Source organism: Aulonocara stuartgranti, assembly GCF_965226115.1.
Source record: "Aulonocara stuartgranti genome assembly, chromosome: 16".
NCBI classification, from domain to species: Eukaryota; Metazoa; Chordata; class Actinopteri; order Cichliformes; family Cichlidae; genus Aulonocara; species Aulonocara stuartgranti.
This window is the reverse complement of record NC_138952.1, coordinates 17642436-17668760: the sequence shown is the minus strand read 5'-3', so window position 1 is coordinate 17668760 and position 26325 is coordinate 17642436. Positions and strand designations below refer to the sequence as shown.

General features: G+C 41.7%; 1 protein-coding gene across 4 annotated transcripts in view; it reads left to right on the top strand.

The window, feature by feature from the left end:
• Nucleotides 1-26325, top strand: part of LOC309690268 (dedicator of cytokinesis protein 9) — a 76516-nt gene that overhangs the window by 15058 nt on the left and 35133 nt on the right. For 2 of the 4 annotated variants that reach the window (XM_082507248.1, XM_082507247.1), the window contains exons 1-2: nt 10102-10499; nt 20502-20618. In XM_082507248.1, coding sequence (XP_082363374.1) covers nt 10329-10499; nt 20502-20618 — 288 coding nt within the window. In that variant the 5' untranslated portion in view covers nt 10102-10328. Of the gene's footprint in view, nt 1-10101; nt 10500-16769; nt 17048-20501; nt 20619-26325 lie in introns of those variants that run through there. The other 2 variants (XM_082507250.1, XM_082507249.1) reach the window with 2 other exon arrangements.

The following is a 26325-nucleotide window of genomic DNA, read 5'->3' as shown; positions in this document are numbered from 1 at the left end:
TACAGTTTGCATACAAGGCGGGTGTCGGAGTGGAGGATGCCATCCTGTACCTCCTACACAGAGCCCACTCACACCTGGATGGGGGAAAAGGCACGGTCAGGATCCTGTTTCTTGACTTTTCCAGTGCCTTTAATACCATCCGGCCCTGTATGCTTCAGGAAAAACTGAACAGGATGGAGGTGGACCCCTGCCTGGTGGCTTGGATCTCCGACTACCTCACCGACAGACCACAGTACGTCAGGCTGAAGGACATCACGTCTGACACTGTGGTCAGCAGCACAGGAGCACCACAGGGAACTGTGCTGTCCCCTCTTCTCTTCACCCTGTACACCTCTGACTTCTGCTACAACTCTGAATTATGCCACATTCAGAAGTTTGCAGATGACACAGCCATCATGGGGTGTATCTGGGATGATCAGGAAGAGGAGTACAGAAGTCTGGTGAGGAACTTTGTCGCATGGAGTCACACAAACCACCTGCAACTCAACACCTCAAAGACTAAGGAACTGGTTGTGGACTTCGGGAGGTCCAGAGAAGGTCCACTGCCAGTTCAGATAGAGGGGGAGGAGGTGGAGGTGGTCAACAAGTACAAGTACCTCGGGCTGTGGGTGGACAATAAACTGGACTGGTCATGCAACACAGAGCACCTGTATAAAAAAGCCCAAAGCCGACTGTACTTCCTCAGGAGGCTGAGGTCTTTTAACATCTGCAGGAAGCTCCTGAGGATGTTTTACCAGTCGGTGGTTGCTGGAGTACTTTTCTATGCTGTGGTGTGCTGGGGGAGCAGCACAGCAAAGAAGGACTCATCCAGGCTGGAGAAACTGATCAGGAGGGCTAGCTCTGTGGTCGGCATGAAGCTGGACACTCTGGTGACAGTGGCAGAGAAAAGGACATTAAAGAAACTGATGGACATTATGAACAATGCTGGGCATCCTCTGCACACGGCCATAAACAACCAGAAGAGTCTGTTCAGTGACAGGTTGCTTCTCCCCAAGACAAGAACTAACAGACTTAAAAACTCCTTTGTCCCACACGCCATCAGACTGTTTAACTCCTCTCTGGAGGGGGGGGGGAGGGGAAACAGGAGGACAAAGGAGGGGGGAACAACTAAGCTGTAGTGCCTCTGCACCTCACTGTACAATACCTTGTGCAATACTTTTTGTAAATAGTCAACAGTGCAATAGACTCAATACTTGAAATGTGCAATTCACTTGTATTTTTATTTTTTATTCCTATTTATTCTATTTATCCCCTTTGTATATTTTATTTATATTTGTCTCTGTATTTATATATATGTGTGTGTGTGTGTGTGTGTATGTATATATGTGTGTGTATATATATATATATATATATATATATATATATATATATATATATATATATATATATATATATATATATATATATATATATATATATATATATATATATAACAGTTCTGTAACTGTAACTTCGGTCGTTGCTGTGCTTTTTTTGGAAGTCGAATTTCCCAGAGGAACCCACCCGAGGGATTAATAAAGTTCTATCTTATCTTATCTTATCTTATCTTAATTAATTAAATGCTCCAAACAGAAAGAAAACCACCTGGATTAATGATTAATTGCTGTTTGGTCCTTTAAAAAAATTATATAGCTTGTGTAATGCTTAAACTACATGTTAATGAGTAGCGAGGACTGTGTTATCATGAAACTGGCTTTAAAAAAGCTTGTGTTAAGCTGTCTCTTGATCAGAACAAATGCTGGAAATAACAGTCTGGTTATATGTTACAGTGAAAGCCATCAGGATGGCCAAATGGCACATATCAAATGGTTGAAAATTCCCTTAATGGGAACCTGAGGTCATCCAGACTACATGTTATTCCTCCCATAGTTCATATTTTCTATCTGGATCTGCGGTGCAGTCTCAGTCTATAAATGAGCGAGTTTGAAATACTCTGTGTACTGTGAAAGAACAGCATCATTGTCCTGAGGCACAGGGTGATCCGAGCAATACCTCTGACTGGTGCTAAATTCGTGAAGTTTATCCTCAGGTACATTTTCAGAATCCAGACTAAATGACCCATTTAATGATCCGGAAACATTTAAAACAATTCTGAGTCAGTGGTTGTGACAAAGTGTGTCTGTTTCTTCCCGTCATGGCCCGTCATGTCAGGCCAGCATGGGCTTGTTTCAGGAGCAGACAGCTTTCAGCTTTCCTCATGCGTGTCAGAGCCTGACCGTAATGACAGCACTCTGTCTAACATCTCATTCACACCTGGGTGCTGGCCACTTACCTCCCGAGAGGTGTTTAAACTCTAAGTTCACTACGATGCGACACGACCCCATCGGCATTGTTTGGCTCAGTTTGACACGTAGTTCCTCTCGCGTTCCTACTTTAAACTGAAATAACCTGAACGGAAATCAGTCTTGCTCACAGTATCGCAGTATAAGCTGCCAACAGTTCTCATGCTTGTAATTTGGATGAGTTTTAGAGCTGTGTAAACACTGTGACAGCAGGGTTCTTCTAACGCTCGCTTCCTCTTAAGGCAGCACATGGGTCACCTCTTCTTCCTGTGCTGGGAAAGATGATTTTCACTCTGAGGCCCTGGAAATGACGCTTGTGCATCAAACAATGGCTGGTTTATCGTCCCAGTGATCATTACGAGTTCAGGCCATTGCCACTGAAACACTGTATCACACGGCAGCAGTATAATCCTTTTGTGCTTCTTCAATAAAGGAAAATTGTGTCATAATGCACAAGTAACTCATAATTACACAATATTTCCCATCATTCATTAATAATGTGTCTTGAAGGGCTTAAAGTAAATTCAGTTAATCCTATGGGTTTCCATGTTGTATCATCACTTGCCTGTAGGTGGCAGTGACTTCTTTCATACTCTGTTTTGTATCTTTTAACCTCTGGACAGAGCTTTTCAGTATCCCCTTACAGCATTCCCACACATCTGTGTGATCACAGTTTAATTGGCTTCTTTCTGCCTCCATCTGACGCAGACATGAAGTCAATCTGAAAACAATTTTTTTTATCACAAATGCAGCTTTTTTTGTTGCTTTCTTGGACGTGCTTCAGTCGTTCATCATTCGTGTTTGCGTGTTACAAAAACACAAAAAAAAAACAAAACCTGAAGGCAGCATAAATTATGTTACTTTTTGCCAAGGGTAATTTTAAATATGCAATGTGATCGATTGTGTAAGTCCTTGATACTATAAGTAGCAAGTATTTTGTAATAGGATTGTTCCATGTTGTGTTTTCTGAAGCCAGAACACCGTTGGAAGGACTAAGAGGATGACTGCAGGCCCTGCAGGGCTTTGGCTCTGCTTCAGACCATCTCTGCTGGTGTTGCAGCAAAGGCTGTGAAAGGCACTCACTGGTTGAAGCATACATTAATGATTAACTAAACCAACTGCAGCAAGCCACACTGCAGATCCAGCAGAGCTTCATGGCACTCACGAGTGTAGATGAATGGCATGTGTGGTTGCAGTGTATACTTATTCTGCGCCTGGTGGCTTGACTACAAAGTAAAGGAAGCGGTACCCCTCAGGAAAATGGGTCATTTTCTTCTCCTGGGATAAATAAATGATTCCCAAAATAACAAGAGGAAGGGGATGTGGCCTCTTGTATTTATTTTGCACCATTTTACGGGGGTGAGGATAACCTGGGTGTCAGCTACAGGTCAAAAGGAGACTTTGATTGAATCCAAGTAGTAGTTACATTTAAAAAAAACTAGAAGAAATACTTGCAATACTCTCCCCAGACAATGATTGAAGTCTCTCCCGTTGTCTAAAGCATTTTGTAGGTTGTAGTGTAAACTTAGCATCTAAAAAAGTGAAGTAGTGAGATTCCAGGCTTATCTCTGTAGCCCACCCACATGTGTAACTGTAGGGCAGTACCCATGACTCGCATTGTAAACAAAAACCCTTGAGAAGCTGATTCTAATGTTTACATAGGATGCTTAATATTTCTTAATAGCACTCCTGGCTTCATCCTCCTTCAGTAAAATTGAACTCCTTCCATTTGTGTTGTGAAACTTTGGAGGAAGGCATTACTTTGTCAGAATTTCCACAACACTCAAGCTTTCGGGGGTTTATTGAGTGATGAAGTTTGAACGACAGCGGTGGAGCTAAAGGTGGCTTTGTTCCGACAGGGTTTACACACACACATCAGCAGGAAACAGCCACTTCCCTTTCAGAGTCCCCGGGCAGTTCCAGCTGGGAGGCACTGTGTTTTATCTGCCCTGTCGTGCTGGATTTGTGGGTGATGTCACTGTGGTCCGCTGCGTACTGACTTCGCTCTGGACAAACAAGCATACTGAAACACACATACTCCTCCCTGCAGAGCCCCACAGCACACCCTGGGTATGGAAAGACGGCCAGCTGTGGACTTGACCTTCCAAGTCGAGAGGCTCCTCAGATGAGATGCCAGCTCCACCCGCACTCCCCTCTACTCCTCAGAGCCACGTGGAGACATTTTTTGTCTTTGTTGTGCGTGAGATAGTCCACTCCTGAGTGTGAAAGGGGAACCTCAAGTTTTTACGCTTTGCTGTCCACATGTGCTGGCTTTGATGTGTTTTTTGTTACAATTTGACTGCACCCAAACCTAGCTGTTAACAGCTTGAAATGGCTGTATTGGTACAAATGATGTTATTTTGGGGCGGGTTACTGCAGGCCAGTGATGGCGTCCACATGCAGCAGATGTTGGAAGTGTTTGGTGAGTCCAGCTGGAGGAAAGCAACAGTTGCTTACGAAATCTCAGAGGAAGTGTTGACTGCAACACTAAGAAAGAATAAAAACCATCTGATCTGACATCACAGCAGTCCTACACACACACACGCATTACAGCTAAGCGCCTTGAGGCAACTGTTGTTGGTTCACATTTGCAATAAAGAATTTGATTGGATGACAAACATTACTGTCTATTACAGTTTCTGGCTGACGTTTGCATTCACACTCAGATCCTGACAATTGTAGCCAGCTCACAGTGACTGTTGGGAGAAGGGTAACTGAATGACCCGTTGTTCTCATTTCCATCTCTATATTTTTATTCTTGCACTCTACTAGAGTAGCTTTGCAGGATTCACAGTTCAGAATAATCCCTGTTTATCCCATACTGGGCCTTTGTTCAGCTCCCCCGGTTAATCTATGTGAAAGGAGCCATTTTTACAGTTTTAAACCGACTTTCTTCTGTTTTGAAAACAGAAGATTTAACTGGCAGGTGGGAGGCTGTGGTTCTCACCACCATAGCTGTTCACCTGATATGACACGAGTAGCAAAAATGTGTCTAAAATTGAGCATTTACAGCACCCTGAAGCTTTTATTTGAAACTTTGTCCGTGTTTATGAGCGTCCACCAGGCATTAAACGTCTTACAAATCACTCAGTTATGCTTCATATAAAACATGCAGTAACACTTAAAAATAGAATTTGTCCAAGTTCATAACACCATGCCAGGAAGTACAGTCCACTGCAGGGAACTTAAGCAGTGTTGTAACAACAGCAGCAGTAATCAATGACGCTCCACGCAGCGAGCAGTGCTTCAGCCCAGCCCTTATCTGCTGCTGCAGATTTGAGCAGAGCTTCCACATAACACAGAGGATGTTCACACTTGAATATCCATGCACAGACACCCTCTGTGCTCCAGCAGCGTACTCTAACCCCCCCCCACCTCAGTCCACCCACTAGTCTCACTGGCTTGCCTGGAGCTCTGACTCATGATTTAGTATGGATGACACAGTCCAACTGTCTACTGCTGGAGGCTACAGGACCACTTCATTTGTGAGCTATAGAGAAGCACAGTACAGATGTCCTCTATGGTATAGGATTGATTATATTAAGACAGTGTGTGTCACAGTGGGTTGGAGTTGTGAACCTCTTTCTTAAAATAAATGATATTGTTTTTTTTACCTAGCAGCTTTTTTTGTGAAGACTGGCAGTACAGAGAAATATTACTACATCTAATGACCCACCGATCCCCTGTTTGACCTTAATAATGTATCGCCCTTACACCGCACTACAATTCTCTTGCACAACGCAGCCCAAAAACATCTTTCTCGAGCAATTTGGGGGCATGTAATCAAATTTTTTTGACTGAAAATCCACAGTCCAAAAAATCCACAGCTTCAAAATGAAGCGCAACAATAAACGAAAACATCACATAACTATATTTAAACCAAAGATTTGCTTGTTTTAATGGGAAAAAGAGCCTTTGAGCTGTTATTTATTATCAGCAAACACACGGTGTGATTGATAACTCATGAATGGGCGTCCTGTTAACTCAAACAACCTCATGGACATAAGTGTTTCATTTATATACTGTTACATATATACTTTGCTCAACAGGAAACTAGTTTGATTCAGGTATTTGGTATTTGGTATTTATTTATTTATTGTCATTGTCAAGAACAATGAAATTGCGTTTGGGGCTTCCATACAACCCAAAAAAAAAGAAGAAAATAATAAATACCCCTTAAAACCCAAGTGTACATATTTAACCCAGTGTGACTCCAATGCAATAAGACAATCCTTAGCAATAATGTTCGTAGAAATTCAGACAAAGACCTGAGAAACATGACAAAATACAACAATGCAACCCATTCAATATTATTGTACTGTGAGATATGATATCAGATATGATAGTTATCTATTTAAGAAAGAGGGGGGGGGGGGGGCAGGAGGGGGAAGAGAATAAAGATATGATGCACCAATGCAGACCAGTTCATTGCTATTAAGAAGTTGGATATGGTTATTGTCCGTGAGAGGGGGGCAGAGAGTTCAGGAGCCTCACAGCCTGTGGATACAGGCTGTTGGCCAGTCTGGATGTTCTGGCCTGTATAGACCTGTACCTTCTCCCTGAGGGCAGCAGATGGAAAAGGTGGCGCGCAGGGTGATGTTGGTCCCGCAGGATACTGTGCACCCTCCTCAGACAGCGAGTGGGGAAGATATTACTGATCTCTGGCAGACTTGTTCCAATAATTCTGCCAGCTTCTTTCACCACCCGCTGGAGTGCTTGCTGATCGGCCTTGGTGCAGCTGGGGAACCACACTAGAAATCCATACGTCAGAACGCTGCTGATGGCACAGTTGTAGAAGTTCAACATCAGAGATCTGGGAATGTGTGCGCTCCGCAGTCTCCTCAGGTAGTAGAGGCGCTGTTGGGCCTTCCGTACAACTGAGGTGATATGGTTGCCCCAGGACAGGTCCTCGGTCACAGTTACCCCCAAGAATTTAAAACTGCTCACCCTCTCCACCGCCTCACTGCCAATGAAGAGAGGCAGATGGTTGTTATGACCCCTCTTCCAGAAATCTACAATGATCTCCTTGGTCTTTTTGGTTTTTAAGACCAAGTTATTGTCGTGGCACCATGACTCTAGTTGTTGCACCTCTGTCCTATAGTTTGTCTCATCATTGTTGGATATAAGTCCAAGCACTGTAGTGTCATCTGCAAACTTAACAATGAGATTGGACGCGCAGGAGGAAATACAGTCATGGGTGAAGAGAGTGTATAGCAGAGGGCTCAGAACACACCCCTGAGGGGCACCGGTGTTGACCACAAGGGTGGAAGAGGTGTTCTTACCCACTCTGACACTCTGTCTACGGTTAGTGAGGAAGTCCACAATCCAGTTGCACAGAGAGGAGTTAAGTCCCAGTTGGTGGAGTTTGGGACGGAGTTTGTATGGCCGGATGGTATTAAAAGCCGAGCTGTAGTCTACAAAGAGGAGCCGTGCATAGGTGTTCCTGTGTTCCAAGTGCTTCAGTAATGTGTGCAGCACTGTGGCGATCGCATCCTCGGTTGACCGGTTCTCCCTGTATGCAAACTGGTGCGAGTCCAGGGATGGTGGAAAAGCAGCTCTGATGTGTTTAATGACCAGTCTCTCCAGGCATTTGGCGGGAATGGGGGTGAGTGCCACAGGTGTTCATTCCTTAAAATGTGCCGCGTGATGCACTAGATTCATTCTTTTTCATCATTTTAAGAAATCCTGCATGCTGTAGTACCTTCGCGCCAAGATTTTTAGCGCCTCAACACAATGTCGTTGCAGACGTGCTCCTACGTGCACGGGGACAAAATATTTACAATGACCAGCTGTCACACTTAAACCAATGACCGCTTCTTGCTTGAGCGACATCTTACTGTTGGTGCTCAGTAATAACAGTTCAGTGATGACTGACAGATGGTAGTAAACATCCTTGAGTCGCAACAAAAGTCGACAAAAATAAACAGACACGGCCTCAAAGAGGAGATTTATGACTTTGCAGTTTTAGTAGTTTTACAGCAGATTGCTTCTTGTTATTCCATAAACTAAGCCTAAAATCCCTTCGCTGCAGTGACGGGGGGATGGAGACAGGATCAGACATGTGAGAAAAGGGATAAACCAAAAGAGGAAACGTATTTCCCAACAGATCAATGGGCATAATCATACTCTCGTCCCCTCCCTCCCCTCAGTTTATTTTCTCCCTCGTCTTCCCTCTCTCTTTCCTTCTCTTGCTGAATCCCCTCATCTGGGGGCTCAGCTGTTTTCCCCTGCAGCTCGTCTCATCCTGCACTCGAATGTAGTTCAGTGTGTCAAGTACCACTGAAATATTAACACAGCAGCAAGCAGAAATGCGTGCGAGCATTCGTGGCTTAGTGCACCATCGTGATGTAAGGGAATGCATCCCTCTCTCCAGACGTGTACGTGTGCGATCATTTGGGTTAAAGTGAACTAAAGAACAGATGAAAGTTCATTGCTCAACAGTTTTAATAAAAAAAATCAATGCCACCATGTTTTACTGTTGAGAGAAGCATTAAGCATAATCATACTAAGCGTAGCTGGTGCCAGGGGGACTCGCAGTGTTTGTGTAGCTTTAGGATGTGCACGCCACTTTGACAGTTGACTTTGAGGTCTTAAGGGGTCTTTGAGTGCGACTTAGAGCAGCAGGAAGTGAACAGACAGGATAAATAAACCAAGACAAATACTGCGGTGCTTCCTCGTCTCCTCCCCTCCCAATTCCTTATAATCAGGATGTAAAACACGAGCAAACACAGGAGGCAGATGGGATAATTTTGTAGGCTTTTAATGAGAATTTGTCCCACATGTATAAAATGGCCCAAAGGTAGCACAAGGACTACATAAAACTAAAGATTTGCAAATGTAGAAGCAACAATATTTTGAAAGTGACCTAGAAAAAAATATTTCCTTTCCTGCTTTCATCTTCAGTCTTCCCGATCACAGTCCAGAGACATTTTAATCAAAGGCCGTTCTAGCAGATGAATCATTCCCTGACATTTTGAAAAAGCCTGTGTATGATCAAATTGTGGGGTTCCATTCCCAGTATTTCTGTGTGTTTGGCAGAGCGGGCAGCTTGTGATCAAGTGCAGCTAATCTTTGGTCAGGAAAGTGCTCCCTATTTGATGTCTTGGCCTAAAAGGCTTAAATCCTCCCATGTCCTCGGTCTGTTTTGGAAATGGAGATTTTTAGGAAGCCTTGAGTCAGGCCACTGGACATTTCAGTGCTTTTTTTCTTTTGTTTATTTAGTGTGTTTGTGTGCGTTAGGCAGGATTTCTTATCATATTTTCAGTTTATTTTGTGGTTTTACTGCAATATCTCTCGCAGACTGTTGTGCATATTATATAGCATCCATTTATGTGATTCATGCGCTTGTTTGGTCTGGGTTTTTTTTTAGCTGAACTAAATAAGCATTGAGCCATATTGCTGCTTGCCTAACCATGGAATCAGACTCTCCCTCTGGATATGAAGGACTGCCTTTAGTGTAACCCACTTATTTTTGCTATTACTTGTCTGAATCCCTAAAGGAGTCCCATTTTTGTGGAGTGGAAAATGAAATGGGTTAATTCGTTTTTGGTATGCAAATGTGGGATTGAAAAGAGGAGGCAAAAAAGGATTGGGAAGAATTTGGAAATCCAGAGTGGCTCGGAGGAGATCAAGCAAGTGACTGAATAAGTGAGACAGATGCACGCACGAGCCTGTGTTGCACCGAAGCTCAGCATTGGTTGAAGCTGCAGCAGAGCTCACACAGCATCCTTCATCCCCCCCATCCCTCGTTCTTTGCTCTGCCTCCCTCACTCACTCACTCACTGTATCTCGCCTGCTGACTGAGGTATTTCTACAAGCACAGACTGGGACAGCCTTGACTCTTCTGCGCGAGGTTTGTGTGTAAAGTCTCCAGCTATTCCTCTCCCTGGATCCTTTTCCCATGGACTCTGATGCTCTCTGTGTGGGTGAGAAGTTGCGGATGTGGATGTCAGAGTAATATCATGGACCAGAGGGGAGCAGGAGACAGTGAAGGAAACTGGGTCACTGGCAGGCTCTCCTGACTGATGCCTGTTTGGACCTGGAGGGATGGGGTGCACCACCAGCGCGGTTGTGTTTGATGGGCTGCGTACTGTCCTGGAGAGGAACTGTAGTGGCTACATCTGCAAGGAAGCAGCAGAGCCCACTGGACCGTCTGAGGCTGAGCGAGCACTGAGTCGGAGAGAGTCGCGTGTATTGCCAACACCACGAATACTTAAGGTGTGTGTGTGTCTGTGTGTCTGTGCACTCTCTCTAACCCAATATAGTAGCTTTTTATTTTTCTACCAACAAAAGCAACACAACTGTTTGTGTATTGAGCAAAAATCCATATGGGAAAAAAAAGCTTACATTATTTATTCATTTTTTTAAATCACTATAATGTTAAATGCCTCAAGGACACAGTAACAAACCTAATATTTATTGATTTATCTAACCATCCAACCCATACCTTTTTTGTTTAGTACTGTGGTATTAAACAGGCCAAAAAATAATCAACAAGCAGCACATTTTATTACAGTCTTATTTTGAAAAGCAGGATGTTTGATGCCCTTTTTTTGTTTTTCAATGAACTGGATCATGGTTTTAGCCAAAATACATTATAAACTAAGATCTCAGCATTAATCCAATCAGAGCGATGGCTAACGTCGCTGAATTTAGTTTTGAAACTCCTTTTAAAGTGGCGCTTCTGTCTACTAAAGCTCTGCTATCATAAAAGTAGTGGTAAGATATGTTTGTAGCGCCTCAGAAGTAATATAACAGGGAGAAAATCAGTATATTCTGACAATATCTAATCAATAACACTTCAGCACTATTTGAATATTTGTAAATCTTGTCAGAGGATGTCCTTTGCTGATTGGCTCTGCTAACATACTGAAGGAATACCTGATATATGACTAATTAAATTATTCAGATGGTAGACTCATTGAAACAAAGCTAAGTTTAACCTTATGGTATTTACACAACCGTTATTTATATTCAGCAGCTACACAAGTACAAAGCACTGTCTTTTGTGTCACATGACTCTGCACCTATGAAAGTTACCAGTAAAAGTAGGGCAGTAGGAGGGCCGACTGTTGCCTCTTGCTAAGCACTTCACGGGTTAAAGCCTCTGTGAGCAGGGATGGGGGGTGAGGAGGGTAAGGAGGGACAGTGAGCCCTGTGTCTGCTGGAAATCAATCACCGCTCTTCATCTGTGAACCAGCGGGCTTGGCAGGGTTTCTGCTGCTCCGTACCAGCTTGTCTTCTTCTTCTCGTTTGCGTTTACTCACTGCTGTGTGTGTGATGTGTTGTTGGTTCATCGTATCCACAGCAGAGAGCTGAGTGACAGTGGCAGGGAATTGGGTCAAGGGCACGCTTGCTTCTCTTGGCTCCGGAATGGTCTTATCACCCAAACAGGGGCTGTTAATCCTCTGTCAGCATCCACGGGCTTATAATCGATAGTTAAAATGTGCGAGGGATATAATTCAGTCCAGAGTGGAACTGAAACTGACAAAAACTACCTAGCAGAAGCAAAATTCTTAAAACCACACCAACCAGTTCAGTAATGTTAAATATATCACTACTAAAGCTACGCTTACTGCTATTATTAGCAAACAGCTAAATCATCATTCCCCCAACTTGATGAATGACATTCTAAGAAGCTGAAAAACACAATGACCAGGTGACAGGTATTGACAGCTATCATACCTGTTTTGTTTTGACAATTGAAGCGAAAGGAAAAGTTTAAAGGTTTGCAATTCTTTTGAACTCTTTAGAACAGTTTGAATTTCTCTTAAGTTTTTATTTCCTTTTGATTTCATCGCTTTATTTGCTGTAGAGAAAACACAAACCAGGCAAGCTTTTTGTTTGGATTACTTTAAAAAGTGTACCGCAGCAGTCGTAACCTTTTACTCCCTTCTTAGTTTTCATATGAGCCTTGGCCTTATTATTATCTTCTTACAAAAATGTCTAAAACTGGGCAGGATGTGTGCTGCTTTGGGAACTGTTTGCACCTTTTTAATCCATTAAGCCCGGTTATAAAAAGACACAAGCCATTATGTTTGCCCTTTTAATTCCTTCTGATTGCAGCAGGTTATCACTTCTGGGCATTTTAAACATAGATGTTAAGCCAAGCGTCCATTCAGCTAGTTGCAGACAATCCTAGACGAAGCTGACTATGGGAAGCTGTCCGTGAGCCGCTTAATGTCTGGAGACATTGCCCGTTTACCGCTTTGTTGATTCACTCGCTGATTACAACAGCTCAGCCTTTTCCTTCCTCGTGAAAGCTCTCGTATCGTTCTCCTTCAAAGAAAAGTCGCAGATATGAGATCATGTGTGGGCTCCTGCGCAATGGTAATTTTTTTTGTCTTGTTGTTTTTGAGAAAGCCTTGCTGTCACGTGGTTGACTCACTCAGTAACAGAAGCACTTGAAGTGATGGAAAAAGAAAAACTGGTGGAAGATGATAGTACCTTTTGTCCACATCTGTTTTGGGACTCCCACTCCCAACATAAGATCTGTGATGGTCTGTTTCCAATGACCTTTGCCAAATGGGTACATGTTTATACATTCCTTGTGTTAAGGAGTTAAAATACCAAACAGAGCCTGCATGACATCATCCAGAAGTTGTTCAGATTAAGTCAGTTAAATAGATTCAATCCCTTGACTTCTCTTTGATATTTACCCACACATTATGTTCACCCGTCACACCCCTCCTGACCACACTAGGCAAACGCTACGATCAGTCTCTTTGTAGTTTTGGTGTTTGATGCATGTACAGGAAAACAACAACACCACATCTGCTTTTCTTAGTGATTGCTTCCTACTTTCGAGACATGTCAGCCTTACTTGCATCATTCCTCGCACCACCAGTGCATGTGTTCAGTGTTTATGTTGCTCACTTGGTGACTGATACATGGGATACATTGTCTGCAGCACTCAGGCTCATGTGCTTTAAAGGCATTCTGGCAACAGTAGTTTGATTTTCCCAGAGATGTAAAAGCAGCTTTATTCGTATTCAATACTGTTAGTTACATTTAAGGCTCGTTCATCAATAAAGCAATTTTGCTCTCTGTCTCTAATAGCTGCATTATTCCCGAGTGCATTCCTGTAATGTAAAGTGAGACTTTTTTATTTTCTAGCTCTGCTGCAGACTCTTTGCCTCATGATTGCATCCTGTTATTTTCAATACCATTGTTTCCCACATCCTACTGCTGTGATGTTATTAACAGAGACTGCATACACAGTACAGCATCTTTATTACCTCTGGTTTAGTCAACAGTACAGGACCGTGTGGAGAAGTGACCGAAAACAGAGCAGAGAGGGGTGGGTGCTTGAGCTGCCGCTGTAGTGGAGCGCTGTGTTTTTGCTACATTACATTCCAGGTTACGCCCTGTTTTGCTTTAGCTCAGACGCTGCTTGCATCAAACCTTTGTTACGCAACCGAGAAGTCCAGTCATAGTCACGTCCAGGGTGGGGATCACAGCTTGATATATGTGGGTAATTGCTTAATATTTTAACCTATTCTAATATTAGTCATTTCCTCCCTTTTGTTTCTTTTATTACCAGACAAAGAGAAAAATTGAAGCCCAGGATGGACATCTGATGATTGTCCAGATCCTTGAATATACAATTTTACAACTTCCATTGTGAATCGTATCATGCAAAAACATTGTAATAAAATATAATTTATTCGATGTGTAATGATACATAAGTGGATTACATCATTTAGGTCAAGATTAAGTGCCATATTGGACTTCAAATTAATTTTGTCTGTCTTGCCTCCCAGTTCTGTCATGAAATGGTTTGATAATGACGCAAAGCGAAACCAAACGAAATTTCTAAGCGTTTCCAGAAAACAAGAGAAAACCCTCATAGAGAATAAGAGGACATTTTCCCTGACTGTTTCCAACACGGCTCACAGCTCCGATTTGTTTACATTTTTTTTTTTAGTTAGATTTTTTTTATTCCTGAGCATTCATTTCAGGTCCACAGGTACAGCAACAAAGTGTGAGTCGTCAACAAACAGTCTTCTTTTTGTACATTTATGCCGTCAGTTTATTCGCACTCACAGGAGGGCGTATGAAATTGTATTTGATCAGAATACACTTCCCAAAATATCCTTTGAGTGTTCTTCTGGCAACTTCAGTGTTTGTTCTGCTACTAAAAAGGCCTCAGCGGGCCTTCCTGCTTAGACCCAGTGCCAGCTTGCCCCAAAGAAATATGTTTGTAATCGTTTCCACGGAATTTGATTTAAGCACCAAGCCAAAAAATGTGAGTGCTGTGCCACGCCAGCATGTCCTCAATAAGTTAGATTGCTGAGATATCTAGGAGGATTCAAAAAGTCGAGCATCTACTGCATTACTCTTCTTTTCTTTATCCGTGTGTGTTTTTAGTGGAGCGGGACGTATAGTCATACAAATGTGTGCTAATATTTGAGTTTACTCGATTTACTCATGTACTAAACTGTAAATGAGTAAAGCTGTAGATGGACACAGTATAAATTGAAGAATGTGATACAGTAAAGACTTTTACTGGCTCCAGGACTGCAGTTGGAAGACTGAGAGGGGTCAATTATACTGCAGAGCAGAGCTTGCATCGATACCAAAATCAATACCAATATTTGGTAATTAAAAAAGTCCAATATATTCTCCAATACTTTTCGTTTTCTTTCAAACACATGAAACATAAATGCATTTCAATATCATTTGTTTGCGGCGTTCCGTGCACCTGTTGCTGAGCAACAGGACATCAACACTCATTCAACATGTTTGACTGGTGTTTCTCCCACCTCTTCTTTACCTTTTTTTTTTAAATTAACTATTAGCTATTAGAAATCTAGATAATATTGGCTGACTATATCAGTGAGGGTCAATATATTGGTCAGGATCAACTCTAGAGAGCATCTCAACTGATTCTCTGCTTTTGGTAAAGACTCAGTTAAACATGCAGCTCAATGGGGAAGTTCCTAATGCAAGTTTTCTGGAAAGTACCTTCCACCTATATGCACAATATTTACTTTGTATAGGAATCGGGATATATGTTAAAGTGAAGCTCATATCAGGTCCTGCATAAAGAGCTTCTCTGTCAACTCTCATTATTCTGGCCAAACATTCAATCAATATGCAGCACAAAGACACCAGTCATCTGGTGTCTTTTTTCTTTCTTTCAGTATTACCAGAGAGCTACCCTCGGGTTGTTTAGGTAATGGTTAGTTAGGGCTAAGGTCAAAGTAAAGGGAAACTTTTACCCAGCAGTTATATACTTATACTGCACCATACTATTCTCGGACACGTGACAAGCAAGAATTGCCCAAGTGTAGTTAGAAAGCCCTGAAGGAAATCCCCATAACATCTCCATGCCTTTTGTCTTCCTAAAGTTCAGAACTTTAAGATATTCACTGTAAATAAATAAGGCCTTTTTTAGGCAATAGAAAAATGGCATTTCAGCAGTGTTTAGGCTTATACCACTATTTTTGCTTAAAATATTTAATTGATTGATTTTTATTTATTCGTTCTTAATAAATTCTCTCAGTTTGTGTTAATATGAAAAAAATATTAACACCTCTTCACCCATTTTCACCAGCCATCATTTCAGCTACCTGTGGAAAGCTGATTGCACTATGCCTTAAATGGGCAGGGTGCAATCAGCTTTAATTTCATAAGGATAAGTTATAGCAATAAACTTGCCTGTTTAATATCCTGTTATTGATTTAGATCGAATTACCTACACAAGTGTGTCCCATGTAACCCTTTGAAGGAAGCAGCTGCTCTCTCTCTTTCTCTTTAAACTGAGGCGCAGGCGTGAAACCATAACATCCACTCCTGCGGTGGCCCACCAGAGGAATCTGTTGGTGGAGCCCACTCCTGGGTGGGTTGAGAGGGGCTGCTTCATGCTGGAATCCCCCGTAAGCAGTTGCATCAACAAGCAGGGAGACAGAAGCTGGACCTAATCTGTCATCTGTGATTACAGCTACTGTCTCGGCTGTAGTCATGTACTGGAAGCAGGAGGGCAAAAAAAAAAAAAAGAACATTTAAGTGACTAATAACTCTGTCATATTGGCTGATACAGCTGATTCATGTCCTGCTCAGTCTTACGTCTTCAAAAAGGTGGCAAAGATTTGTAAATGTTGCTTCTGGAGTCCTGCTACAATCTTTAGGGTTTGGGTTCAGCCTGGAAACTCATCTTTAACCTTTGAAAAGAAAACTTGATCAGGCTTATTATTAATGTGCCACTAAAGTGCCTCATTGTTGTGTCACTCACTCTGGGCTTTTGATGAATTTGAACCCAGCTCTTATTTCAGCTGTCCCACATAAGGCGTGGATTGTGCCTGACCACACTGTAATTCTTGAGGAATGTGTATCTTTTCTTTTCTTAACCCTTTGTTGCTGTGCAGGTGGATAGTGTGGGGTCATATAGCTTCATTGTATGTGTGTGTGGGTGAGAGGGTGTTTAACTCCCCCAGGCTGCACAGCTGAGTGTAGGAGGGGCCATCTCTTCAGCCTGGGTGTGAGTCCACTGCTTTCAGTCAGAGCAGCCGTAGCTTGGAGTGAGCTAGGGACTGAAAAGGGAGATATACAAACTTTTTCCAGTGCAAAGATTTTTCTCTACCTGATATGCTGGCTTGCAACTTCTCTTTGGGATCTGTCTTGGAAATATCTTACCACAAGTGTTGACAATGCAAGGAAGGGCTAGTAAAACTCCAAAAAAGGAGCTGGTCATTGAGAGTCCACAGCAGTACAAGAGGTTGGTTGCAGCTGAGCCTGAGGTAGATCCAGTGCCACAGGTGGTGGTAAGTCATTCAAGTAATTCACATAGAGATGTGAGACTTTTTGGTTTACATTTAAAAAGAAAAAAGAAAATCAGTACTGACGTGTCAAATTTGCTCTGATCCTTGAGAAAGTAAGTCGTGTAAAGGTTAACCTCAGCCATAAAGTGCCAAAAGCAGGTGTCATGTGAGCGTTTGTGCTGGTTCACTCTCTCGCCTCCTTTCATAGAAACAGTGCTGCCAGCTCACATTTCAAATTTGCAGTGTTAGCACCAGCACGGGGGAAGGTTGAACTTTATTAGCACTTTACTACCTGGGCGAATACATCGCAGGTCCCTCGACTTTATTCTCAAAGATTGCTTTGGCTCGTAAAATGTTTTATTTGGCGCAAAAGTCAGCGACCGCGACAGTGATCATTTCCTGCCCTTTAACGAAGGTGTCCAGTGGTCAGGCCCTCTGCAGAGTCAACCAAACAGTCAGTGACTAGATTGAGAGGCACTACGCAGCACCATTGTTTCAGGCTGTGTGAGGGTGCAGTGATGTGGAGGAGTGGGAGATGCAGATAAACAGCTGCCCAATTGCTGTAGAGAGGGAGTGGAAGGGATGGCTTCATGGGCGTCTGCTTTCTGTTCTTACAGGGTTGGCTCGCCTGTTTGCTGACTTGAGTTTACAGCTGTTGAATATACAGTCTGCACGTTTCTGCTTGGGTGTGTAGACAACCAAGAAATATAACTGGAGCTTCAGTATTTTCTGATTGACAGTGAAACGTTACCATTAGTCTTGAAGGCATTTGTTCAACAGGTGATTTCAAATACCTTCTTAAAGGACTAATTTGACAATAAGTGTAAATTTGGAGCTATGTATCGACTCTGGTCAGCACTGTGGGTTGAGAGAATGACAGAGCTTTTGCGCTCAGTGCTGAGTGCACTGTGTGGTTGACCACTTTGGGTCACTGACAAAGCAATGTGGAGGCACGCAGAGGAGTTTGGAGGGAATCAGCAGCACTTGAGTGGGTTCAGATATCCATTACTGGTGAGAAAAGGGGCACCATCACTAAAACGGGGTCAAATCTTTCAGCACATACTTTATTTAAATGTAGTTACTACCACATCTTTACTAGCTTGGTTTTGACCATACAGCAGAGGCTTCATTAGGTTATTTCTAGTATATATTTGGTTTGTTTTTGGCATCTTTCAGCCTCAGATTGCTCACTTGTTCACTTTTTCTGTACTAGCTTAAACCCTCCATTCCAAAAGTCTCAAACTTATGGCAGAACTTCCCTGACAAACAGTCCTGGTGTGTTGATGACATCACTGTGATAGGAGTGGCACATGGAAATTGAAAAATATTTCTCCACAGCATTGCTTCAATACATTGTGGTCTACAGGTATTTGTTTTCGCACAGCTTGCTTAAGGTACAGCCAGCATTTTATTTGGCTTGAGGTCTGGACTTTGACTGGAACACCTTGATTTTTTTCCTTGTGTTAACACATCGAAATGCTTCAAATCAGCAAACTGCCCAAACGTCTGCTTTTATAGAGGTGCTCTCACTTGCTGACAATGGAGTGCATTTGAGCAGCAGCACCTGGCTGCTACTGACCTTGTTATTTCATGTTGAAGCACTAAGGGTATCTTTAGTTTGTCACAAGGTTTGGCTGTATTTAGCAAAAACCAAAAACAAAGACTAACATGGTGACGTGGTAAAACCTCAGACTTGAAAGAGGTTATACTTCTTTTTTTCTTTTTTACCATGATCACACTGTTAAAACTGGATTTACGTCTCTTGCCTGCTCATCATTTGTTTTCTAAGATTGCTCATCATATATAAACACTGTCAGAATGTGCTTATGTTCCATTTTCACTTAAAAAAGGGGAAATTTTAGTTTGTTTTGCTATTAAATAGCTTATTGTATATTGATTTTACTCATGTAAGATCAGATCAGGCCATTTGTTGCCTATAAAGTAGAATGGCCCCTCTGCTCCAGAGTATCCATTGCAGGTGTTTGGTTTAGTCAAACCTGATTCATTGTGTTTTGGGTTTTTTTTTCCCCAGGTCATTGCTTAATAATGATAGTATAGGTGTGTTTGCCTGACATTCCTAAGACTTCATCTTCTAGAGGCTCTCAGATTGTTTGTGGAGATATGGAGATTTTAGGCGTCGAATTAAGTAAGACATACACGTATTTATCTTATCTTTCCATAAATTCTTTCCTGGCTTACATCTAGAAATCTCTCCATCCATCAATTTTTTTCTGTTCTAAGGGGAGCACAGTTTATTAAAGTTCAACTGCAGATAATTGTATATTTGTGTTTAAATAAAACGTGGAGAAGAAGTTCAGCTGACAGACATGGTGGCACCATCTCTGCTCTCCTATTCCCTCCCTGTCCTTGAAACTGATACAAGGTCCTGCCCCCTCTGTCCTCGCTCTACTCTGTTACTAACAAAGGTTACTACATAGCAGCATAGATTCAGGCAGGTCTACATGCATGACTCCCCCATCTGAGATCATGCTAACATTATCAGTCCCAGATGTGGGAGGAATGAGTGAGCAGTGCTGTCGCTCAGCCCTGAAGTCTGCTGATCTGTCACTGCTTGTTTTTCACTTTGCTCGTTGTTGGATTTATCCTCCCATCCCAACAGATAAAAGCGTTGACAGCTTGCCTTCATTGCTTTATGTCGTAGACAAAAATTACAATGTCCTGTATGTTGTCCAGATGGAGTGTAGTATGATGTGTGCCATCGTAAAGAGTTGAGCTCATTGAGACCCTCCTTATCAGTGAAGCAGATGCACTTTCTCTGGGCGGATGGAGCCCTGATTGACTTGTCACTGTGCATCTAACAGAAAACATGTCCTATTGTTCCCTGTCACACGGCTGGATAAATCCAAGTCTGTTGACTGTGATCTCTTCTCCTGCACATGCTTATTTAAAGTGCATTCCTGTTAGTTATGGTTTACCAGCTTTGTTTTTTATTTTGTTGCTTATTCATCAAGATCCCCCACTATGTAAGTGTAAGCATCATCACATAGGTTAACCACACACCAAACTGCCTTTGTTTGAAAGTCTTTTCTTTGCTCGCACCGAATGCACATCTTTTTTTTTTAAATATTCTGTGCTAAAAATGGGCAGTTTTTATTCAGAAGTTTGCTCCTATATCTGATCTCTACAAACGCAATAATAAATTGATATGTCCTTTGAAACCAATTTATGCCTGTCGTCAAGTTTCATTTAGTTGATGAGAAAGTATTGAAGGTCTGAAAACTGAAAGGAGCTAATGGGTTTTTACTCTCCAATGCTGAGGGGTTGGCATGCCAACAGTAATCTTATTATGCCTGATTGTTTGCATATTGTTACTCGTTTCCTTGATCTCTCTTCTGAATCCATCCAATAACGTCACAGATAGCTTCTTCTGTGCCTTCATGTTACTTGCTTTAGTTTTGTAGTTTAATCCCCAACTGTGTGTTTATGTGTTTTGTAGGTAAAACCAAAGGTGATCGAGCCGCTCGATTATGAAAATGTGCTGGTGCAGAGGAAGACGCAGATCCTTAGCGATGTCCTCAGAGACATGCTGCAGTTCCCCCTTGAGGACTTTGAGGTGAGTGTCTAAACTTTTCATGCACATTTTTCAGCAGACTCGCCATCTATGTTTGCAGAAGTATAGATGGTGAGTCTTGCTGTAGTAAATGTGGCTCTGGGGTTAAATTGCTGGGAAGCAGCTATGAAGCTATGGAAAAATGTTCCACAGCAAATGGTGGTGTGCATCTTTAGTGCTCTGGTTTCCGTTGTTGCTATACACTTCTGGTGCAAAGTCAGGCAGACAGGAGTTAAACTGTCCTCCTGTGTATTGCTGCTAAACACACGAGCTCGTTACATTTACTGGTATCTATACAATATTAATATTTACTCGTCCACTTGCGTGTTTTCTTTTTTGTGTTTGTTTGAAGTGGTTTTTCCTTTGGCCCAGGCGCGGCCATTGTGATGATGGGTGTAGCCACTGACAAAGGCTTTCCTTTTGTTTATATCCTCCTCTGCTGCAGCAAGAGATGGGTCAGGGGCCATCTGTTTAATTGGCTCATTCTGTGTCCCATGTTGTGACAGAGTAAGTGTTATCTCCAGCCACACCGTGCAGGATGTGCGTCCCTCACACTTTCCACGCTGTAGCTGGAAAATCTAAAATGGAGATCTGGCCCAGAGCTGGTACTTCAGGAAATGAGACTTCTTTGAAGGATGTTAGTATATCCTCAGATCTAACCCTACCACTTTGTCTCACATTGCTGTCAAAGCTTTATAGAGTCTGGGCCTTTAATATAACACCATTCCAGTAAGGGAAGTCTTTTTTTGGGTTTGTCTAATGACTTTAACATCTTTTGTCTGAATTCCCACATTGGTTGAAGAATACAGTTATTATTTATTGGAGTTGTAAATGGTATGTGTATTCCTCAGGATGTACGGGTCATTCAGATTGCTCTGATCCAAAGAGTTACAGTCAGAAATCTATTTGTGTCAACATCCTCTCCTGTAACGGGAACTGCAAAGTACAAGTTTCACCTGGAAAATTTTGGAATGTTTTGGCATTACATCAGGAATTGGCTCTAATTTTATGCTAGTGGAGTTGGTCCTTTATTATCAACACTATACCACCGAATTGATGCAGTGAGAATAAAAGACAAACGTGCTGATACATGTTTCTGATACATGCTGGTATCAGAAACATTTCATGTGTTTCTGATACCAGTACACACCTATGCTACAGTATTACTGGGTCTGTTCATGCTGTTGGCAAACTGATATAGTTAATCACACTGAGAAAAGTAAAGAAAAATATGGTAGTTCTTGTTTATATGAGTAAATATAAGAATTATACCATCCATTGTCCAATCCCTTTAAGAGTATAAAAACTGGGGCATTTTTGTGGGTCTTCTTCACTGTAAATGTCATTTTAGCCTGTTGTTAGGTGGTTGCCAGATAACGGGCCACACAATAAACTAACTGGGATTGTTGTGCAGGGACACATCAGTGGTATAAACTCAGTTTTGTTCAATTTCAGTTTTATTTATTTATTTATTTATTTATTTTTTGACTGTTTTATCCTCTACACTTATCCTTCTTTTATGCTTTTATATGCAATTCTTTTGCCTTCGTGTGTTTTAATGCCATTCAACCTGTTAGCACGTTTTGGTACCTTGCCATAACCCTCATCCTTTCCTGTTACTTCATCTTACCCTCTAGCATGTTAAGCACTTTGGTACACCACTGGTTTTTAAATGTGCTATATAAATAAAGTTTGTTGTTGTTGTTGTATCTCAGTCCCAGGTTGTCTTGTGACTGACTGGGAAAAGGGGGCAGAGGGCCGCCCCTCCCTGAGCCTGGTTCGGCCGGAGGTTTCTTCCTGTTAAAAGAGAGTTCTTCCTTCCTACTGTCGCCAAAGTGCTTGCTCATTGGGGGTCATACGATTGTTGGGTGTTTCTATGTATGCATTACTGTTGGGTCTACCTTACGATATAAAGCACCTTGAGGTAACTGTTGCTGTGATTTGGTGCTGTTTAAATTGAATTGAATGTGGATATGAATTAGGTAGTAATGTAATGAAAATTATACAACACTTTTCTAAGTTGTTATTAGTGCATAAATGGTAAAAATGGCCCATTTTAGCTCGAGATACTAGGATTGCAGTTTAATTGGCCGGTACCTTGCTTTTTTGTTTGTTTGTTTGTTTGTTTAGCAGATAAGAGGACATCATCCCTTTTTTTCTTTTTCACTTGTCTCCGTACTTTTCCTTGTAACTGCTTTTGTCCTTTGCTGATACAGAGGCTGCTGATGGCTAGCTCTGAACACTGTAGAGTTTTAGATTTGTCCACTTTTCTTTGTTTGGATTCCTTTTAATATCCACGTTCAGTTGGGTTAAGTGTTGTTAATTCGACAGGGTTTGTTGTCCAGACATTCCAGTGTCCATTCAACCACTGTTTACTTTGGTGAACTTTGTGCTTCAAATCACAGTGAAATCTTTCCAAGCTAGTGACATATTAGTGGAAGAAATGTGTTAGCATTTGGCTGTGAATGTGAGCGTGACTATTCGCCTGCATTGCTGTCCACGTGTTGCATGAAACGGACCGACTCATGACACTCAGTCTGTAAACGTCTAGTAGATGGTTGCTAGGCAACATGTTAATTCATAATATCCATAATAAATAAAAGCTAATGGGCAGAGATGTAGTAGGTATACTGTGTACCAAGTGTGAGTGCTGAACTCCTGGTCACTTAGGAGTTTCCTGACAGTTGGATGGAGATTTTCTCTGCTCCACCAAATCTTAATCGAATCATGAGTCCTTACATAAGACATGGGCGAAATCACAAAATTTGAGGGCAAAATGTTTGATGCCCAGCTCTTTGCCACCTTCACTGTGAAACATAAGCCTCCCATAGTCAGTTTTTAGTGCATCTATAAATCCCTTCAGCCTTTAATGGCTCTTTCTTCCTTCAGATGTTGGTGCAAAATGCCCCAAATGACTGTGACATTTCAAGTCATTAGCATAATGAGTACGGCTTTTTAACACCAATACATGCTCAGAATTATTTTTATTTTTAATGTATTTTTTGTCAAAGCAAGGATGCATTCTCTGTAAATGATGTGTAATTGCCAACTGCAGGGATCTTAAAGGTTTCTTTACTGAGCTTTGTGGTGAAATACATTTTAACTTGAGTCTTTATGAATAGCATGTTTTGTTTTGATGTATTTCTTTTTTTTAAGCAAGATTGCAAATACAGGATGATTAATGGTATTTTAGTGATGGCTTCATAGTGTTTTGTGTGATGTAATGAATGCCCTGCTTAACATGATTGCTTAAATGAAGAGTGAACTGGAAATACATCAGAATAACAAATTTTTATTTTTAGGTGATGATCCAGTCATGGTTACGTCATCATGCTGTCATAAACTTCTTACTAATCACTATTAAAATAGTTAAAAGTCATTGGCTAAAGATTTAGTTATGACCCAACCTGTGGATTTGGAGAATCATTGCAACCATACATGAACACTTTTAGAAATAATCAGTTTTTTCAAATGCTCAAACAGAACTTGATTTAAGTTACATGGGTTGATCTTCGCATGTGAGATCAGTCTTCCCACAAACCTGCCAAAGTTGCTGTTTGGATGTTAATGGGGACTTGGGTCTATCTGGGAAAAATAACCTTTAAATAATTCCTTGTCACTGGTGTGTATAGCCACAGTTTTAATGATTAGAATATAAATGAAAGCACCAGGTCTGCTTGGTGTTTCTAACTTTGGAATTGACTCTGGATAGAGAAGCGGTTGTTACGGTTTGTAAGGCCTGGCAGCTGGGTGCTTGGTGACGGCAGGACAGCCTTGACTCTGACTTCTCATGCATATCCACGTTTAGCCTGCTGCTATGAGCATAACACGCCAGCTTCACACACAAACAGTACGTTGTCAGGGGCTGACAGGTGATTCTGACTGAGGGGGGGTTAAAAAAAAAAAAAAAAACACGGGAGGCTCAGTGACTGATCTTAACATCTGTTTCTGCCTGTTCAGACTCTTGTTCAGGCAAGGTTGTAATCAGCTTTCAGTGTTTTGGGGGAGTTGTGTCAGTGTATGACCAGTGAGTGTTATGTAGAAATCTCAGTCTGCGTAAAGACACTTCTACAGGTCATGAGTCGAGGCAGAAAGACCTCCTCTATCTCTGAGTTATTTTTGTATAAATACAGTTTTTGTCTGTTTCCCGGTATTGGAAACCTCTATCAAGTCTCTACCTTATCTTATTCCCTCTGGCTCATCAAAAGTCATGAGCTGTTCTTCTGGTAGGCGATGTTTATATCAGCTCCATCTGCTTTTGATCAAGATACTGCTGGCAAAGTGGAGGGAGGGTTGGGTTGGTCTCTCTCTGTGTGAGGTTCCTGGAGAAATTTGTCCAAGATTAGCAGAATAGGAGTCTTCCTTTCTCCTCAATTTGATATATGCACTTTGTCTAAGGCCCCCCTTCACTGTGAAATCTGCAGATCAGAGCATTGTTCTTGTTTCTTTACTTTGCCGTGTACCTAAGGTTATGGTAACACCAGTGTTCGATATGATATTCTCTGTCAACCATTCCACAGAATGAACAGTATCCTGAGTGGAGGAATTTGCAGCCAAATTCCTCATTTCTGTGGAGGAATTTAGCTACAGGTTGCATTTGTTCCTAAATGTATCTAATGAACATCATGTTGTATTGAAGGGGACTTTAAACAGAATGAAAGTCCAGTGAGAGGTAGGGTCTTCTTTCCAATGGGCCGGTATAAAATCCAAGTAAACTGAGCAACAAGGAGGTTTGGCTACCACTGGCCATTAGAAAAGATTCAGGTTTAAGGCTTTACTGGACTGGTGTCACTTTTCAGACTTGCTGTCCATCAATCATTATACGCAGTCTATACCAAATATTTGCATAACTAATGACATAACTGTCAGCATTGGCATAATTTAGTATTTACTACTAGTGAGTGTTAGTTAAGTACAGTTCATCAGCTTGCTAAGTAAATATTTTACCTGGCGTACATGAAGGCAAGCACATATTTGCACAAGCTCAAAGCACTGCTTTGCTTGTTTTTCAGTCTGTCGGAGCTGTTGGGAAGTGGTCAAGTTCTTGTCTCCAGCTCAGCTTGGATAAAGAAGATTGATAGTTTAGATAAAATATTGATGGGGTCTTATTGAACTTGTCCATCTCCCATAACAATTTGGGGAATTTTAAACCAGAGGATCTGATAATTCTCTGTGGCAACTTGTAGTCCAATTAAATGCTTCTTTTTGCCCACTTCCTGGTTGCCTCTGGCGTCCATGCCTGTTTATTTCTGCTGCTTTCAGTGCAAAGATCATTATCTCCCCTGCAGGAAACATGGGTAGCAGACAGGAAAAGGGAGACTTAAGGTTCACAATTAAGAGCTGGGGAATTTATTGACATTAACACAGTAAGGACTGGATCTAACACCACATGCAAGTTTATAGAGGGCAACAGGGGAGGCAAAGACAGCAGTTTTAGTATTTGTCTTGGGGTCATTCCAGATATCTAGAAAAACAAGCTTTTGTGAAACAACTTCTTTTATCCCGTAACTGCGAAACACCACATTTGACTTATTATCACATTGTGTAGCTTCATTTTAATGAAATCAGGTGAATCTGATTTCAGATCTTTGAGGTGCATATTCTTTGAAGGCCATAAAGCTACTAAAAAGAAAGCATACAGTATCTTGACGCATTCTCAATCATCCAGGAAAGTAAATCTCCAGAAGTTGATTCTGTTCATCTGGACGTA